This window comes from Paramormyrops kingsleyae, chromosome 15, assembly GCF_048594095.1.
Source record: "Paramormyrops kingsleyae isolate MSU_618 chromosome 15, PKINGS_0.4, whole genome shotgun sequence".
NCBI classification, from domain to species: domain Eukaryota; kingdom Metazoa; phylum Chordata; class Actinopteri; order Osteoglossiformes; family Mormyridae; genus Paramormyrops; species Paramormyrops kingsleyae.
In genome coordinates this window covers 14,962,194-14,983,130 of record NC_132811.1, presented here as the reverse complement: position 1 = coordinate 14,983,130, position 20,937 = coordinate 14,962,194, and the positions used below count along the sequence as shown (strand labels likewise).

General features: G+C 42.1%; 2 protein-coding genes across 10 annotated transcripts in view; one reads left to right on the top strand and one right to left on the bottom strand.

Moving 5' to 3' along the window:
* The window catches only part of nr5a2 (nuclear receptor subfamily 5, group A, member 2), a 45,027-nt gene extending 35,670 nt beyond the window's left edge, over positions 1-9,357 (top strand). For all 4 annotated transcript variants that reach the window (XM_023804630.2, XM_023804632.2, XM_023804631.2 and 1 more), the window contains one exon: positions 7,501-9,357. In XM_023804630.2, coding sequence (XP_023660398.2) covers positions 7,501-7,748 — 248 coding nt within the window. In that variant the 3' untranslated portion in view covers positions 7,749-9,357. The remainder of the gene's footprint in view (positions 1-7,500) is intronic.
* The window catches only part of LOC111840123 (adhesion G protein-coupled receptor D2), a 70,140-nt gene continuing 56,000 nt past the window's right edge, over positions 6,798-20,937 (bottom strand). For 2 of the 6 annotated variants that reach the window (XM_023804622.2, XM_023804626.2), the window contains exons 24-26: positions 14,989-15,037; positions 13,755-13,869; positions 10,804-13,413 (exon numbers count right to left, since the gene is read on the bottom strand). In XM_023804622.2, coding sequence (XP_023660390.2) covers positions 13,772-13,869; positions 14,989-15,037 — 147 coding nt within the window. In that variant the 3' untranslated portion in view covers positions 10,804-13,413; positions 13,755-13,771. Of the gene's footprint in view, positions 7,040-10,803; positions 13,414-13,754; positions 13,870-14,988; positions 15,038-20,937 lie in introns of those variants that run through there. The other 4 variants (XM_023804623.2, XM_023804628.2, XM_023804627.2 and 1 more) reach the window with 4 other exon arrangements.

Genomic DNA, 20,937 nt, shown 5'->3' with positions numbered 1-20,937 from the left:
TGTTTCCATGTATTTCGTCCTGATGAAAGCGTTTGGGAAAACGGATACATAGCTGTTTAGAAGGTGACATAGCCATTTTCCGTTTAAGCTTAATTTCCATCCATTTATTCATCCATCAGTCTTCCTACTGCTTGTCCAGTAGAAGGTTGGGGGAGAAGGCTTTGGTACACATTGGGAGGTCCATCGTGGGGCATTAATCCTGATTTTATAAACCTTAATTTTAAAGAACTATGAAAAATGATATTCATACTTTTGCACCTTCCATCAATCATTTTACTTAAAAATTAGCTGAAAAGCTGTCTAGACAGAAATCTGGTATAACGTAGATAGCAGGAGCATCTCCAAGGGAGTGTGGAGCCCCCACTGCTGCCAAAGCCCATGTAGACATGGGATCGGGTCTGTCTGGCCATGTGGTGTCGACACTGCATTGTGTTAAGTATTCTTCATCACTTAAAGTCTGTACGTCTTGCCAAACCAGTGAAGCTAGTTGTTATTATTATTATCATTATTATTATTATTATTATTTTCGATTCCTATAGCTCTTCATGTTATCAGGCAATCGGCGATGCAAGCGATCTGAGGAGAGGAGAAAAAAAAAAGAGATCAACAGCCACAGGCAAGATCTCTATTGATCAATGGCCACCCTATTTAACCGCAGCGCACAAACACAGATAAGGAGTTCCACCAGCTCTACATAAAACCCTGTCATTTCTCTATCGATCTGGCAGAAGGATTCCTACACCACGGTGATCTATAAAACCGTCTTGGTCATGCGGGGGAGCCAGCCTGTTCTGGCCGGTGTGGCCTCCCTATTCACGTGTACAAGTAGGCCAAAAGAGCAGCTTTCTATGAATGCCATGTCTGTAGCAATCTATGAACACATTCATAATGCATTATAATGCATTCATAAAGCATTATAAACATGGCTATAAAGATTTACAAAAAGGCATAACATTATCGGCATGTTTACCATGCATTATGAATGCTTTATGAAGTTCACCTATAATACACTGTAGATACCTTCATAATGCAGTACAGAGTATACTTACTTCTTATACCAACCATTATAATGGATTATGGAAGTATCTATATTGAACTATTGGAGGTTGTGACAAATTATAATGAACACTTATGACTGTCAATAGAAGATGCTGTAATGCTTTATTAAATATTATACTGATCATTATAATGCATTATGAAGGTATCTATAATACATTATAGATGGCAGCTTCAATTAAAGTTACCAAGTTGCCCATTCGTGCAGTAAAAGATGGCTGCAGTTTTACAAATGAAGCAGCATCTCTTGAGTGAGGTGCATTGAACAGCTGTCAAGGGGGACTCTAGCTGTGACCTATCTCTACTTGGGTGGTCAATTTGTCTTCAAACATTTTTTCTTTATTGTGAGTCATTGACACAGGCTGTGTAAAATCTTAATTGCTTCAGTGGTGAATTGTTGATTAATTAGATAGACAATGTTTCTAGGAATCTGACTTTGAACACCAGAGAATATGATCACCAATAGTTTTTTTTTTTTTACAGAATGCAGAATTTCATTTTCTGTATGTCACATATGTCACCATTTGGCATCCCTATGAATAACAAACATGGAAGAATAAATGTCAAACCTAGTCCTTTTCTTCTTTGAAAAAAAGTATGATTTTAAAAGTTGAATTCCCCAAGCTTCGTCACTCTGATATATTTCCAAATAGTGTGTGTGTGGTGGTAATGTGGCCTTGTCTCATCAGTCACCAGCTTCAGAGAAGGCACCAGGGATTGCTGTGATACCCAGGCCCCAGGAGACAAGCAGTGACATATGTCTGATCTAGAATACAACACCACGACCACACCCCCATTCCCTTTGAGGCAACATTCTTTTTTTTAATTGTTCATTTGTGGACGACACATTGGATATTATGACAGTAGCAAGGGGAGATTCCAGACTTCGGAATGGTGTGCATCCCATTTCAAAGTTTAAGAGGCGAAGGACAGTGCATTTTTGAACTACAGTTTGATTTCTTCAGTGAAAAATGGAAGTGTTTAGTAATTGCAGTCATCAAAGAATAGCGCGTGTGTTCTGCATCGTAGGCATATTAATGGAATTCAAACAAAAGAAGATGGCCACTTCACACAGAGCCAGTAAGGCAGACTTTTCTGGCACGTAGCGCTTGTGTAATTATGGGTTACAGGTTGTCTTTTTTAAAGGGGGGGCATTCAGGGTAATCAGATTGGGTAATGAAGCAGCACTTTCCTGTAAAGTAAGCTAGCTGTGACAGGTAGCATGTGCCAAGCTACAAACCTGTCATGTACGATTATCCTGGAGGTTGAGGATACTCACCAGGGCAGATGTTGCCAAATAAATCAAAACATGGGGTTTAAAAAAAAGGTATGTGAATACAATGTAGTGTCACATGACCAATTACCTTCTGCCTATTTTTTTTTAGCTGTTCACTGTCAGTCAAACAAAGAAAAATTGTATGTCGGATGCATGTAGGAAAAAAAAGCACTGCGGATTAACTGTCCTTCACTCAAAGAATATGTATCCCCAGGCGCCTTCCTGAATTATTCATTTAAATTTGCCAAAAAAGAAAGAAAAATATATTGATGGGAACTTGGCTTTAATGACCTCATTAGGTGTGTGCACTCGAAACTGGGTGGGATTTCTTAGATTTTAAATGGGAAAGGGGGATGCTTGACCCCCGGAATGATTTTCCGTCATGCCGTCATAAACAATGCTCTCGACCCGACCTGTGCTTCCAGGCACAAGTATTAGTGTGAGCTCCGAATCCCGGCCACCCAACATTCCCCCTCCACAGTCAGTCCCGGACCTTGTAGTCCGTTTCTCCAACCTTATACATACGAGCGACCCAATGCCCCCAAATCCTGTCCACTCGGGCAGACATATTGGTCATTATGTTCTGGATCTCATTCTTACATGCAGCTTCAGTGGTGACTTGCTGCTATGCATGTTTTTATTTGTTTATGTCTGCATTCAGTCACGCAAACTTATTTTCATATATGGTAAAAAGAAAAATCATACTATTTATTGAGTAATTTTTTTAGTACTGCAGTTTATAATTTTTTTACTTTTGTCAGCCATGTGTTTCAAGCCACAGAGAAACAGCGTGGATTCTTTGCCTTCTGCATCTCTGTGGCTTTCAGTGGGAGCGTTTTTTTTGGGGGGGGGGGCAGGTGGGAGGGTTGTTTTATCCGTCTCATTAGGCGCCTCCGTGCCTTCGGATGAGATGCGAGTTCTGTTTGAGGAGCTTAATCAAACAGTTCATTGAATCCTGACAGCATTAAAAGGTGAGAGAGCCGCAGCTCGGGGACCACAGGGCCGTTGGAGGTCAGTGTATTGAAAGGTATTTGTATTTGCCTGAGGGGGCTGCTGATTTCTGGCGAGACTGCCGCCGACTGCGTTGCTGTTTTATAAGTTGCGGCACATTTGCCGTTACCCCCGAACACACAGCACAGGCTGCTTTGGAGGAGCTAGCTTCAGAATTGTCTTCAACCTGGTCAACGCGGTAACCAACCGCCCTGGCCCATGCTCCCAGCAGTCAGGCAGATCAAATACTATTTCCTTCCATTTTCTTTGCCATGAAGTGCCCCTGGACACTGACAAACACAGCATCCATAAATACACAAATAAAATGTCAATAAAAATTAAAATTTAACGCCAACATTTTATACCGAAACTTGAATGAAGGGGTCTGTGGACATTGGACTTCTGCTAAAGTTTATACACTAGGAATTATAGAAAACCATTATTTGAAATACCTTGAGAAAGACTGATAAACATCCCAATATGCAGTATATAATTCAATATATACTCTAAAATGCTCCTCTGTTTGATTCTCCTATAAATTGATGGCATTTTGAATCAAAAGAAGTGCTGAATATCACCATGGATTTTGTGGGTGTAGTCCAGGGTAATGTATTACTCTGCCTACCCATTCGGGCTTCATAACTCTTAATAACCAAGGCGCTGGCCACAAAAGAATAAATAGATGTAAATATATTTCCTGCACCTCTGGAGGACGCTGCATGCCTCTCAGCTTGCATTTGTAACAAGACGGGCTTGTCTGAGATCCTCTTGTTTATTTCATTATACCTAAGGCGCTTTTCTGCCCGCTTCGGACTTGCTGAACGAGCGGACCTGTCCTTGAGCAACTGGGGCCGATTCGACTACCTGTTTAGCACAACGACCGGAGCTTAAATTCGACTTAATATATCCCCAACTGGACGATCCCATTTAATTTTCTTTCATAAGAGCAGCGATGGAGTGCCACGGCAGCCCGGGTAGAGCGAGGTCTGCAGATTGAACCTTCCTGGTGTATTCTGAGACCCTGACGAAATGCTTCCCCGTCGGCCCATCACCGTGAGATCGCACATTGCCTCAAATAATGCGATGGCAGGATGATCTTTATACATTATGAATACCCAAAGCGTGCCCTGGGAATGGGCGTTCCTCCTGGCTGTTGGGTTATAAAAAACATTGAATCGACATTGTTTGCAGTCTTATGTCAACGTGGATTAATGTGTTCTTTTAAATATTAATATTGAATGTGTTTTGTTTCAGCGATTCGAATATTGTTATCCATCTATCTTCTGTAACTGCTTACCCAGTACAGGGTCACAGTAAGCCTAGAGCCCATCCCAGGAAGCACAAGGCAGAGGACAAACTCGAATCTACATCAGTCCTCTGCAGGGCACATATATAATACTGTATACTATGGGGCAATTTAGAGAGACCAACTGACTTGTTTTTTAGGAAACTCATAGTCTGACATTTTTATTCAAGGAAAATGTTACAGGATGAAATACATCTAGTTCAGATTATTTTATTTTACGTTGAAAAACTGGAAGGCAATTGAAATATTATAGCAATGTATAAAAAAGCCATTGGTTTGTACAGACAAATATAGTATAGAGCTTAACTGTTTTTTCTTCTTCTCACATTAGCAAAACAAAGGAAATATGATACCTGCTTCATTCAGCTATGACGTTAAAGGACTATATACAGTAGGCAGTTAGAAAGAGCTGAACAGTCTAGTTTTTAGTTAGTATTAGGCAGGAGATGCCAAAATGCCAAACAGTCTCCTTTCTGATTGGTATTGGCCAGGACACACTAAAGAGCTTGACAGTCTCCTATCTGATTGGTATTGGCCAGGAGATACTGAAATGCCAAACAGTCTGCTTCCTGATTGGTTTTAGGCAGGAGACATTAAAGAGCTGGACAGTCTCCTTCCTGATTGTTATTATCCAGAAGATGCTGAAATCCCAAACCGTCTCTTTCCTGATTGGTATTAGCCAGGAGACACTCATGAGTTGAACAGTCTCCATTTTTACCCATTTCTCTTGGGGTTTTCAGGCTCCCCAGTCATCGTTATTGTAATGAGTCCTTCCATATTGTTGCCGGTCATTCTTTTTCTGTTTTACTTTCAAATTTCTAAGTGTCATGCATTGAGTATTTTCATAATGTGGTAAAAAGAAGAAAACTACCAAACTTATGGATTTATGCACTTTGGAATGCATTGTTTATTAATTTATTTTTACTCATCCTCACTAGATATGAAAACATCAACATTGAACAACATCAGATAAGTGTGAGGAGGGAGGGGACTGGGTGGGGGTTGGGGGTAGAATGGAGTGCAACAGAAGCATGATTCCCAGCAAAACTAACACAGTTTTCTGTAAGATTTCTGGCTAATTAAGGAGAATACATCCCTGCATATTTATGCAGGCCATGTAAGTGCAGTCGTCTGGTGGAACTAGTCAAATGAACAACATTGTCCAGGACCTAAGGGCTTAGTGCTGAGAGCTGGCATGGGGTGTGTACTGTATATGTGCCGTGAAGCTGCTTTGTGTGAAAAGTTGATAATTAGTCCCACAGTGGGTAACATAGAGATGGAAGATAAGGATACTTAGCACATTATGCTTCACTTTGACACCTAGAAAACATTGGTTGATAATAGTTATTTTTTTAAATCATTAAAACTTACAACCTGGCTTTTCATGCCACAAAGAAATATCAGTAGATACCATATTCAGTCACAGTGAAATGCGCAGAAATTGTAATTAACATCTGAATCGTCTTCCGTTTTTGTTCAAAAAGGCACTTCATAATAATTAGCAATTATAATTGGGCTTTTTTGAGTTGAGTTATTTTTCTCTAATCAGCCTGAGAGACCTAATTTCTAAATCACTGTAGTTTTCATTCTCCCCTTTTCCAAATAGCCCCAAAGAGTCTTATAATGAAACCATAGCAACATTTGATGTTGTGTCAAATAATTTTCTTGCACATTACTCAGCTATAAATTCAGCTAGTCATCCTATTACGAAAAACAAAACCAGTTTGCAGTTTTTACACACCTTTTACACACCTCCAGTTGAAATGTTTTATTGTGTATATTTGAAATATTTGTCTTACAGTATATAGTAAGTGATACTCTGCTCATTGTTTTAAATCAATTTTAATATCACATTCTAGTTTCTACAAAACTGTCACAAAACATCACAAAACAGGTTTTAGAGTGTATATCATCCATCCATCTATTTTCTATACCTGGTTGTCCCAGGATGATGTGTGTGAGGCAACAGTGCAAACCACTGTGCAGGTCACTTTGTCAGTATAAGCTGTTAATGTGGTTTTATGGTATGAATATCATATCTTGTTTAGTGCGTAAGAGGGTCCCATCTCAGATGATAGGTTTTGCTTCAGAATATTGGCCAGGGGTCAGGAAAAACACCCTCCTCAACTGGGGGGGGGGGGGGGGGGGCGCACACGGAAGCCTCACTTGTCGTTTAGCAGACCTCATTAATCACTAGTGTGTCTCTGTTTTTCCCTCCCAGCTGAGCCATTGTTTTGGTGGGGCACATTTATCGGGGGTGGGGGGTGGCAGAGTAGAAGTGCCAGCTGGTTCATTAGCGATGGCCGAGCAGAACCTTTCAGGACGGGTTGGAGGTGTGGGGCCAGACTCAGGGACTCCTGTCAGGGTCGAATAAAACAAATCGCGCTGGGGGCTCCCAGCCCACATTTGACCTAGGGTCAAAAGAATTAATAAAAGATCACATACAAGGCTCGCGACACCGCATTAAATATAGAGCCACACCAGGGACTCATTAGATACTCATATTTTACACTGTAAGCGATTTAAGCATGTTTACATCTATTCAGGTGTAGAATTACATAGAATATTGAAGGAAGAGACGGGGTAATATTCCAGTATTAGCAATATATTAATTAATAAGAATGTTCTACATCCATTTTCCTATTAATTGTGTAAGTTTTATTGCATTATTAGTGTTTCTAGCTATCATGTCATTATCATTTGGACAATATGTCCATAGCATCTTACCTGTGTTGCAATGTCTTTCTCATCTGTTTGATTCCGAAATGAATTGCAAATTACACTTTCTGCCAATTCTTTACATTGTTTGTGTATCCTGCACCTCCTAATAGTACAGAACTGCAGCACTGATCCCATGTGGTTCTTCATATAGATGTGAAGAACCTGGAGAACTTCCACCTGGTGGAGAGCGTCCAGGAGCAGGTGAACACGGCGCTGCTGGACTACACCATGTGCAACTACCCGCAGCAGACGGACAAGTTCGGCCAGCTGCTGCTGCGACTGCCCGAGATCCGAGCCATCAGCATGCAGGCGGAGGAGTACCTCTACTACAAGCACCTGAATGGGGACGTTCCCTGTAACAACCTGCTCATCGAGATGCTGCACGCCAAGCGCGCCTGAATGCTGGACTTGCCGCCCCCTCTTGCCCAGTCACCCGGCCCGGGCTCCAGTATCAGCCTTTGGCCCCGACTGCCCTTTCCAACCATAGCCCAATACACGTCACGTCACCACCTGCAAGAAACTTGGCCTCAGGCCTGGACTCTTTACTGAGATGTTGCAGACGTTGGCTTCTGGATTGATGGCAGAGATAAGAAAGCGATTGCTAACTTGAAACTTACTTGGAACTTGTCTCTCTCCCCCCCCCCCCCCCCGAAAAAAGTGATGTAACAGGATGGGTGGGTATACAAACAGAGGGAAGTGTGCACTTAGCGAGGACATATATTGCAAGGTAAGAGACGGCCCTTACACTTCTAGCTAACACACTGAAAACAGCACCTGGACTTATGACATAGGCTTCATATTGATTAGACCATGATTCCCAGCGCTGGTACGTAAAGAATCCAGAACAGTCTCCAAAAGATGGAACACATAAGAGGAGGAGGTTCTCTCTCACCACCTCGTCTTAAATGCGTAAGAGCATAATGAAACAACTGGGACCCAGAGGAACACCATGACTGGCTACATCAAGTGGATACGATGTCATACCTCTATTTGCACCCCAAGAAAAACTTCTAATCAAACAAGCAACAAATACTAAATGAATCTGTTTTTAAAAGGGCAGTGACTCCTCCTTTTCATCCTTCCATTATCATCCGACGAATCTCACGTCAAAACTATGTACATGATTCAATTTATTTCTCATTTTTGGTTGCTGTCGATAGATTAACATTCTGGGTATGGTCATGTGACCTACTCAATAAAGGGAAAATGTTTCGATCAACTAGCATAAGCACGATGTAGTTGTTTCCCCAGAGATATGTCCAGTAATAAAATCACGAAATTGAAGAGTTAAATCCCATAGCATAAAACAGAGCACAATTTCTGCCTCTGTCAATACAAGACCAAAGCCTTCATCAGAACGGTGCGGTGCAAAGAGATATAAGTATTATCAGTATTATAAATTTGTGATGTCACAGTTATGTGAGTCTTGCCTTATTTCATTACCTTGCTAGCTAACTGTGCAGATGTGAATTAAAATATGTAAAAAAGTATATATATATAAAGTGTTAATGTTGTAAATTTAAAAATACAAGAGGTGTTTACATTTATTAGGTCCCGTGGGAGAGAACTGTGATGAATTGCAAAGCAATGATTTCCTAAAAAAAAATTCCTCTGCTTTATTTAGTCTGTACAGTTTTTTTTTTTAACCAGTGCTTAATTATGTCGTGAGACATTAAAATCAAAGGAATCTCACTTTTATTTGAATTCTAAGCTTTTTCTCTTAGCCAACAGTTCAGTTGTGTTTAGGTTTTTATTTGGGTTTCTGCCACTTATAATTGTAGAACTACTTGTTCTATATTCTACTGTATATCACTGGTTCAGATAAAGAAGAAATAATTTATTGCTTCTTGCTTTTAACTTCTCACACGCCATAAGCAAGGAGTCGTGTCATAATCGGATATATGGTTTACTGTAGCATGTTCAGAAATATTGTTGAAATGCAGTTCAGGGAGACAATGATCTTAAGAATGCTGACAGTTATTTTGATTAAATGTTTATGGAAATTAAAGGGAACTGAGTATTGCATTTGGGCTCACACATGTGACCGATGGCTCTGTCCCTTTTCTACACTGAATTCATAAAGGTTCAGTTTTCTCATTCTATATGTAAAATCCACATTTTTGTTCTCAACTAAAGACTACAAAGATTACATCTGTAGTGTCGCTTAATAGTTATAATGGAAGAAAGACATCTCAAGACAGTCACAATTCCATTTAAAGCATTGATAATTGGATCCGCATTCCTGACAGTCACTTTATAGGTTTGTAAAAGCTGCCATCTTAAATGACCTTGCGAAGAGTCACTTGCATTCATATTTTTGGGAAAGAATAGCATTCTGTCTGAGCAAATGTCCTACGAAAGAAGCTGTAGAATAGGCTAGTTGGGCTATTAATTTGTTTACTGTAATATTTTGAAACAAATGCCTTTGGAGGGTTTGCATGCATTTGGAAACTCCATCTGGATATAGTTTATGTGTGGAGACAACATACTACACAGGTCAGTGTTGTCCAGAAGCCATTATCATCATAAACATGTTAATCCCTAAACACACACACATATATACATACACATATATGTACATATATATGTATATATATTCATATATTCATGTGCAGGTCTATTTTGATGGAACATTTGAGGTATGTAGCAGTAGAACATCCTATCCAGTCTCTGTTCATTCCAGAGATCCCAAACTGGCTTTAACGTGACTTCCTGACATCTGTCTTATCAGACAATCCATGCCCCCTCATACAGTATGTCTCCATGGCGATGTCTTCAGCGTGCTGGTCCACAGCTTCACTCTGACCCTGTGGCCAAAATGAAAAGCTGTCTTGCTAGCTCCTGGCTGGACCTTCTTTTCAAGTGGTGGAAATTTCCCTCATATTCCAATAAATACTTTTAATGACTCTGTCCCTGCTTTGTCCTCAGCTTGGCCACATACGCCATCATATTTCATTAGAGCCCAATGTTACAGCTTAATTATTTAATTAGCCATGAATCATGAAACACTTTAGAACACAATATAGATTACAAATCACAAAAACAAGATATACAAAAAAAATGCTACATAGTATCAATTGCTTTGGAGGACTTGACAATGCCATGCTAATCACAGGCCAGAAATGGGGAAGTCAGTGCATCGCACGGCTAAGGTTCATTGAAATATCAGTTTTTACATGATGGTTAACAGAAAACAAAGTTTGGAGAAAAAATGTCAGTAAATTTTTTATTTTTTTTTATTTCTTACCCCTAAAAATGACCAAACAGTAAAATCTGATATACCTAATGTAGACCTCATCATATTAGCTCTCATACCTACATAGCATATAGCGAGTAACAAAGGTGCAATACCTTTGTAGTTTTTTTTTTTTTTTTGCCAAAGTAATTTATGTGTAAATTATAATGGAAAATTATTTGCTATGCTTATACCACAAAGTTTCAAGTTAGCAATGAGTTTCAAGTTTCACAAAACAGGATATATTTTATTCATATATCATATTCACATAGCATAGCCACAACGAATATCAATCTATCTTCTGACCGCTTATCCTGGTCAGGGTTTTGGGGGGACATGGGATCTATCCTAGACAGCATAGAGCACAAGGCGGGTGTACACCCTGAATGGGATGCCAGTCTATCACAGGGCACAAGGCGGGTGTACACCCTGAATGGGATGCCAGTCTATCACAGGGCACATGGCTGGGATACACCCTGGATGGGATGCCAGTCTATCACAGGGCACAAGGCGGGTGTACACCCTGAATGGGATGCCAGTCTATCACAGGGCACACGGCTGGTGTACACCCTGGATGGGATGCCAGTCTATCACAGGGCACACGGCTGGTGTACACCCTGGATGGGATGCCAGTCTATCACAGGGCACACGGCTGGTGTACACCCTGGATGGGATGCCAGTCTATCACAGGGCACAAGGCGGGTGTACACCCTGGATGGGATGCCAGTCTATCACAGGGCACACGGCGGGTGTACACCCTGGATGGGATGCCAGTCTATCACAGGGCACAAGGCGGGTGTACACCCTGAATGGGATGCCAGTCTATCACAGGGCACACGGCTGGTGTACACCCTGGATGGGATGCCAGTCTATCACAGGGCACACGGCTGGTGTACACCCTGGATGGGATGCCAGTCTATCACAGGGCACACGGCTGGTGTACACCCTGGATGGGATGCCAGTCTATCACAGGGCACACGGCTGGTGTACACCCTGGATGGGATGCCAGTCTATCACAGGGCACACGGCTGGTGTACACCCTGGATGGGATGCCAGTCTATCACAGGGCACACGGCTGGTGTACACCCTGGATGGGATGCCAGTCTATCACAGGGCACAAGGCGGGTGTACACCCTGGATGGGATGCCAGTCTATCACAGGGCACACGGCGGGTGTACACCCTGGATGGGATGCCAGTCTATCACAGGGCACACGGCAGGGATACACCCTGGATGGGATGCCAGTCTATCACAGGGCACAAGGTGGGTGTACACCCTGGATGGGTTGCCAGTCTATCACAGGGCACACGGCTGGGGTACACCCTGGATGGGATGCCAGTCTATCACAGGGCACAAGGTGGGTGTACACCCTGGGTGGGATGCCAGTCTATCACAGGGCACAAGGCGGGTGTACACCCTGGATGGGATGCCAGTCTATCACAGGGCACACGGCAGGGATACACCCTGGATGGGATGCCAGTCTATCACAGGGCACACGGCAGGGATACACCCTGGATGGGATGCCAGTCTATCACAGGGCACACGGCAGGTGTACACCCTGGATGGGATGCCAGTCTATCACAGGGCACATGGCTGGGATACACCCTGGATGGGATGCCAGTCTTTCACAGGGCACACGGCGGGTGTACACCCTGAATGGGATGCCAGTCTATCACAGGGCACACGGCGGGTGTACACCCTGGATGGGATGCCAGTCTATCACAGGGCACACGGCTGGTGTACACCCTGGATGGGATGCCAGTCTATCACAGGGCACACGGCGGGTGTACACCCTGGATGGGATGCCAGTCTATCACAGGGCACACGGCGGGTGTACACCCTGGGTGAGATACCAGTCTATCACAGGGCACATATACAAACAAAGAAAGTGCCTTTGCCGCAGGATGGTTAATGTATGTGCGCTGCAATCGACTGGTATCCATTTTAGGATGTTACTCTGCCTCATGCCCTGTGCTTCCTGGGATAGATGCCAGACTCACCAAGATCCTGTACTATATAACAAGTTATGAAGGATGGATGGATTGATGTTCCATGCAAGTTAGAAAGGTTAATTCACCCAGACCTGGATATACCAATGCAGTAAAAAAAAATGTTTCATTTTTAATTTGTGCTGACATCCCTTTGGTATTAATCTATGATGGAATGTGAGCCATAAAGTTCTAGATTTTCATGTAAATATTTCATTTTAGCCTCAGACAACATTCCTTGATGAAAGGCGAAGCCCCTATCCAGGGATATGGGGCATGATTGGCTGACCTTCACAAGCGCCTCGAAAATTACAATCCAGATTTTTTTTTTAGATCAGAATTTTTTTCCTTTAATCACATTCTCATCAGGGCTACATGCCATTTCATTTGTCTTAAAAAAAATATATAAAAAAACATTTATGACATGATTTATGAAAAATAACACCAATGAAAAGAATATAAACTAATATATTTGCCAACACGTAATAGGCTGTTAAAGTCAGGGATGATATCTAAAAGCAACATTTAATTAAATTAAAAAAAATACATAAAATATACAATAAAAATAAAAGCATTAATCACAGCGATTTTGGAGATTAGAGTTAAAAAGCACAAATTTTTAGTAAATGCAACAAGTTTCACAGTACACAGGACCACATCTGGGCTATATGTGATGGAGAGGGGTACAGTGGACACAGGGGGGGGGGCTCCCTTGTTCCAATCATTCAGGCATAGCTATACATTATGACTGTTTAATATTCTGGCAAAGCAGAATTGTAGTGATTATTTTTCATGCATAAATGTTGGTCATTGAAGCTTAATGACAATTCTAGCCCAGGCATCTGAAAAAGGTGTGAGACAGCAAAAAACCCTTAAAAATTCTATCCATTTAATGTTAAATACATTTTCTCCCTTCTTTCTCTGGACATATTATAATTATTCTCCATCATTAACTTCTTTTGGCAAAAGAAACGCAAAGCTTAAAGTCATCACAGCAGGACATTATGTATTATGCTTTAAACTGATCGTCAAGCCTTTTCTTACATGGGAAATTGGAAGACACATGATGGTGAATGAATTCTAAGCACGTTGCTTTAGTTGTAACATTAAAAAACCTGTCACTGAAGTAAATCTCGAGACGCAAGCTTACGATGTACAATCACAAAGATGATGCAACTCATACCTCAAGCCAACAGACCATCATATGCAGCTTATCACAGGCTGTGTGGTGTTGGTCTCTGGCGGGAGCAGGAGGAGAATTTGACATACATGGTCACGTGAAGAACACACCAAGGATCCTGCAAGGTGGAAACGCAAGAATGTTTACCTTACACAGTAAGTGATAAATTAATTAATGTAATCAACTTTATTTGCATAGCACTTATGACCTGTTCATTTATAGCTAATAATAAAAGCATAAAGGATTCAATGGTGCCACACTTCAACATTATTCACAGAATAGTTCAAGTAAATTGCCTCCACGAGGATTTCATAAAAAATCATAATAATACATTAAATTTATAAAGTGCTTTTCAACAACCCAAAGGCTCAAACAATATTCAAATTTACAAAGAATGACAAGGGAGTGTTAAACACAGGAGGCGTCGTGCTACAGTCCATCAATGTACAGGTAGCTGAGTCTGCGCCCCTGAGTTTCCATTCGGCAGCCCATCCAGGGAGGTCTCTCCTGCGGCAGCCCATCCAGGGAGGTCTCTCCTGTCACAGGCAGCCCATCCAGGGAGGTCTCTCCTGTCACAGGCAGCCCATCCAGAGAGGTCTCTCCTGCGGGAGCCCATCCAGGGAGGTCTCTCCTGCGGGAGCCCATCCAGGGAGGTCTCTCCTGCGGGAGCCCATCCAGGGAGGTCTCTCCTGCGGGAGCCTATCCAGGGAGGTCTCTCCTGTCACAGGCAGCCCATCCAGGGAGGTCTCTCCTGCGGGAGCCTATCCAGGGAGGTCTCTCCTGTCACAGGCAGCCCATCCAGGGAGGTCTCTCCTGCGGGAGCCCATCCAGGGAGGTCTCTCCTGTCACAGGCAGCCCATCCAGGGAGGTCTCTCCTGCGGGAGCCTATCCAGGGAGGTCTCTCCTGTCACAGGCAGCTTTACTACCTGCATTCCCTGAGATTTCTGAGTGGCTTCACCATTATGGCCTCGCACCTCCAGGGCAGTGGGTTCGATTTCCACTCTTTGGGGCTGTGCTTGGGGTGGAGCAGTGGTTAGCACTGCTCCCTCACACCTGTAGGACCAGGGTTTGAGTCTCTGCCAGGGTTCCACATATGTGTGGAATTTACATGTTCTCCACGTGTTGTTGTGGGATTCCCCCCCCATAGTCCAAAAACATGCTGTGGTTAATTAGCATTAGCAGAGTGCCCATGTGAGTGTGCCCTGTGATGGGTTGGCACCCCATTCTGGGTTATTACCTGACTTGTTCCCTGAGCCTCTGAGATGTGTTCCAGACCCCCTGCGACCCTGAACAGGACAAATGGTAACAGAAAATGGTTGGGTCTTGCTTGTTAGGAGTTTATATCTTCCCCATGCGGGCTTCCTCACAAGGTCCAATATCGCATATGACGCATTGAAATTGCTATTGGCATGTGATTGTGTGAGTGTGCATGCTGTGATGCACTGGGTGTCCCCAGTCTCGTGCCCTGGACTTCCTGTGGGCTCTAGCACCTCCCCCATAGCCCTGTACAGGATAAGAGGTTATGAAAGATTGATGGAAACTCAGCTGAAGGCCCAGTAAGAAAAAAAAAAAAGAGGATAAAGCCCATGTAGAGTAACATAAGCAGCAGACACCTATGGGGTTATGTTCATCCCAAGACCCACAATACAGATTCCAGATTCAATTACATTTCATATATGTGAGCATTTTATGTTTCCAAGTTATCCTTTTTTTTTTTATCAGAAAGTGAAACCAAGGCCCAGACCTGACCAGCAAAAGAAAACTGAATAGGCAAAATTGTCAGTTTCAATTATACTCGGTCTGTGGGGCGAACCGGATTTACTGAGATGACTGTTATTCTCATTTCTCTCAGCCAGTATCTGTACAGAATGCAGTCTTCAATCAGCTGAAAAATAACTCTAAATTACATTCATTTTAATTATTTAAATTTAAAAATGATTAATAACCATTTAATACATTTTACCAGATTTTCACTGAATTGCAAATTTTGTTTATATTAATAAATCATTAATGGACAGTAAAAAGCTACAGTTTTAATCCAATTTCATAAGTTCCAAACATCCAAAGCTCAAACCGCCAAAATGCCACTGCCTATTTCTAAGTGGTTAAAACACTGGCAGTTGTTTCCCAGCATCCTAGACCATCAAGTCTTTGCAAAGCAACTTAAGAAACAAGATACACAAGTGAGAAATCCATCTGTATAATGGATCTTATTAATTAAAATACATTTAAATGTGATGCAAAGTGGAAGAAACCGAGAATCTTTCATATGAGCGACGTTTAAATCCATGTTTCCACAATGACCATATACACAGTTCAAAGGTCTGTGCACACGTCCAGAAAAATGATATATCAAGAGTATTTAGAAGTCTCTCACAATTTAGGAAAATATGTATGTCACAGAAATTATTTATAGTCTTTAAATACAAGCTAACGTACATTGTGTTTGCAACAACTGCTGACAAGCATTAAAAGGACCACTTCGCTATTGTTATGCAAAAGATGACCTTAACGTGCAAAACAAGCACAGATTAAATTCAAATTAAACCCACTGAAGGCCACAATCGTTTCATTTCAATGTCTGCATAATACATAAGTACATAAAAAACTCTCAGAATTAATCTGTTTTTCCAGCCTTATTAGTCATTAAAACTTTTAAGCACCTGGACCTCGCTTCCAGCATTCCGTTAATTACTGGGACAATGGAGTGGCGATGGAACCAGATTTATTAATTTATTTATTTTCAATTTCACGAGAAGGAGAAGTATGTATTCAGCAGCTTCGTGCTATGCTAGCACTTAAATGGCACAAACTCCACATAAAACAACTCAAGGTTACGTCCGATTGAAACCCCAGCCCAACCCAGAAACGAGCACTTCAGAAACCCATTTAGAGAGAGAGATGGAACATCTAATTCAAACGTCATCCTATTAAAAAAAATGGTTTCACTTGGTCTTTACAAAAATTCTTCATGTCGTTTGTCTGTCGTTCTTTGTAAGAGAGATGAATTCCCCCCCCCCCCCCCCCATGCAGGTTACAAACACACACAAACACACACACAAACGTATACACAACAAATGGTCTTGATGGAGTGCAGTGATTTAAAATAACGTCTGTATACAGACTGTGACCTTTTCCAGCATTCTGTGGAGAAAATACCCCTCTTCAATAAACTTGAATTGACACAAAGCGCAAACTTTGCATGCAAATAATTGCTATTAACAGACAAACATGTGCTCTGCCCCCCCCCCTGCTCCTATTCAACAAAGTTCTGCATATGAAAATGCCAAGCGAATCTGAGGAACGAGTCATCGTCATGCATCGATTCAAATGACATGGGCATGATTACAAGGAAAATGGTACTGAGGGAGTTTGCCATAATGATTTTAACGACAGCTCACGCAATGTTTTCTTTCTGTTTTTCTCCTTGGATGAGAAAGGCAAAATGAAGAAGGTATGAGAGAAGTAAAACAGCCCAGCGCAGTTGCAGGGAAGCCATCAGTCGTCCCTGGAGGAACAGGTGTGAATATCTCAGCCTTGTCCAAGCAAAAACTTATATAAATATTTGGACACAACTTCCTTCTCAGGAGAGGAAATAACCAGTTCTGTAGCTGCTTATTGGAGTGAAGTTTTGATTTCTTCTAGACGTCTTGTAACATATTGTAAGACCCAAATACCCCACCTCATCCTGCATTCCGATCCAAGCATGCAATAAAAACCAAAGGAATTAAAATTTTTGTGGTGATTGGAGCACATACTTTTCTAGTCAGCATACTATGAAATATCTCCCACATTTGGAGAAAAAAAAAATTGCACCTTACATGCACAAAACTGACAGGATCTAATCGATAATTAAAGGGCTTCTAACTTTGACTGACATTTCAAGAAAATGAAAATCGGCATCGGAAGACAGCGGCTGAAGTGTGTGTGTTGCGTGTGTGTATGTGGTATTTGTATACATGTATGTATATCCAGTGGTAATAACAGGAATAATATACATAACCTGAAAAGCAGTTTAACACCTCAGAAAAAGTCCAACTGATGGTCTCAGGCCCTGTAATTTCTGTCTGTCGATTGCAGACTATAAATGGTGTCACAAATACAATGTTCTTGATAAATCTACATGGAATTGCTACTCAAGGTCATTCCCACCAGCTGGTAATCAGGCTGCAGCCCTGAAACACACACACACACACACACACACACAAAAGAGACACTGACAAGGTCTCCCCTTGCAAATACCACTGGCCTTGAGCAATGGGTCAGACGAGTCACTGACGGGACTCAGGAAATCACACCGAGCCGATATCTACGTGCAATTTACATACGAGGAACCGAAACAACAGCACTAATGTTAACGAGAAACCGAAACAACAGCACTAATGTTAACGAGAAATCAAAACAACAGCACTAATGTTAGCATGTCTTTGGGGGACATTCCCAAGTCCTGCACTGAAAGGACATTTCATGCCAATCCCAAGACACCTCTAGTTAATTCATTTTATCCATGTAAATGAGCAAACCATCAATCTCCCGTACCTGCTCATCCAGTACAGACAGAGATTCTGGAGCCTATACCAGTAAACACAGAGCCAGGAACATTCTGGATGGGATGCCAGTCCATCGCAGGACATAGAGTGCTTTGTAAAAGTCTTAGGCAGTCAAAATGTTTCAAGTTAGTTATCTGGATATTAAGTATACATTTAATAAAATCAAATAAACATTAAAATACATGCAAATGTATATCAACACATTAAAAGCTAACAACAATCTCTTCTTTGCTCCAAAAAGTGACTGATATCTTGCTGGATGGCTAGATGAACACTGCTTCAGTTCCCAAACCTCTCCTCAGGGGCACCTCAGCCATTCCATATATTTATTAAATTTATCCTGAGAAAGTTATTAATAATCCATAATCAGGAATCAGTAAGTCATCATCTTATGACCTATAACTAGTTCAGAACGCTGCAGCTAGGCTACTAAGACAAAAACACGGGATCACATAACACCCACACTGGTCTCGTCGCCAGCCTGAGAGACCCCACCCTGAGAGACCCCACCCTGAGAGACCCCACCCTGACAGCAGCCACCTGTGGCAGGTCTCTGCCCCATCTTAAATGAAAATGGCACGTTGAACGCCAGAGCAAATCGCAGGTGAGTGCTCTGGAATCTAAGGTCTTCACAGGAGATATATTCAGGGTTAGGGTCATGGGAGGGGGGCACATATTCACACACTATACGGGCAGTTTAGAGGAAACCCACACAACAAAAGGGCCTGTAACCACCACACACACACACACACGCACACGCACACATGTAGGTTAAACATATCCTTATGGGGACCGCTCATTCATTTCAATGGGAAAAATGCTAATGCTAACTATGACAACCTTAACCCCTACCCTGCCCTAACCATAATCATAAGTAACCTAACAAAATACAAGAGTTTTTGCATTTTTAGTTTTTTCATAGCAGTCACTGATTTTTATAAAATAGAGTGGGGGACGGCGTGGGGGGGCGGCGTGGGGGGCCGGACGCCCATGGAGACCCAGGCTGAGTGTGGGAGCTCGGGACTGGCAGGGTCCCTCGTGGGAAAAGCAGGAGCTACAGTATCATCCTGCATCCAGCGTGGCTTAAAGGTACCAACCCCCCCAGCCTGACTCAACAGGATGAAGAGCTAAAGATATGCATTTTTGGATAAACTGAGATATTGCTCATCCATTGTTTTTCCATGTTGGGATGATGTTATTTTAATCTGTTTCTTTCAGGATGATCATTAGATCCCATCAGGGGGCAGATTGAGGCCTATAGCCCAGTTCACAGCACACTGGCCTCAGCTTGGCGTCAATAAAGCGGCTTCTTCCCTTTGGAGGGAGTGGGGGGGGGATGACCCAGTGGCAGCAGTCATGGCCACATTGAACAGGCGCCGAGCTCTTCCACACCGCTAACAGCGATTTACGGGATAAGAGGGGGCCATGCTGGCCGGCACTTCAATCAGAGGGGTGCATCTGTGGCTGACTATGAATTACGCAGCCAGAAATGTCTACCAGTGACTAATGAACAGCCAGCTGTTTGGGGGGTGGATCACAAGACTCATTCTGCCTGTTCCCCGTTTTGCTGGTCGCTACGTTTTAGCGTTTTGTCTTCATGTCAGACCTTGATATCCCTGCAAGCGTTGGAACATGCAGTTTTTCAGGAACTTTCGACTGTCATCCCATTATGACCATGAGAAGAAAATCTCAGGGACATGTGGCCCAGATCCTAAAGCCAGCATTTATTTCCCACACCAACATTCCACACGCGCTTGGCAGCTAGCTATTTATTCCAATTTGCCACACAGAACCCATAAGAATATAGTAACTTACGAAAGTCCAATGGGAAATTCATTCCATTCATCTGCTAACGCGGCACAGCGAGATGCTTCACTTGCATATGTACGGCATGAGAGAGCGTTACATCAGCGGCCAGTGGCATTAGCATTTTTTAAAGCCATTTACAATAACGGGATGTACATAAATAAAACATGAACCACGGTCCACTAGTTACAGAGGTGAATTAAGACTTTAGCAGCCGCTGAATAAGCTATTTTTGTTTAGAATGATTTTTTAATCATTTCAAAATCATTTTGCTAAATAGCACTGTAGCACAAGGTTAATAGAGAAAACCAGGTAATGATTTAAAATTTTACTGATACAATTCAAAAACACACATCTTAGCCTGCATTATTTGAAGGTTTGATGCGAAAAATAGTGTAATCTGATGTAAATATTTCTATAATCAATTGTATTTTTGCATATTTAAAAACCATTTAAACACATCATCATTCATGCTCACATATTGTATGGTGTCTGCCTTGGGGCAAAGATCAGCGAGACCATAAAGACGAGCCATAGATAACAAATCGGGTTTGTTGCATATACAGCAAAAAAGTACCAAGTAATTACAAAGTTAATTACTTTGTAGTAATTACAGTAAATTACACAGTAATTGGTTCCCATGTTCTCTCTTAAACCCTGTGTCCTTTGCCTCCTGTAGCAAAAACACTGATTGTTGGACATTTAAAATGACATTTAATCCTCAGACAAACCAATCTCAGATCTCCACCTATCCCCATTTCGTCGTCTGAACACAGCTTTACGCCGAAACCATAAAGTTTCTCTGCTCAGCATAGATCCACCATGCATTC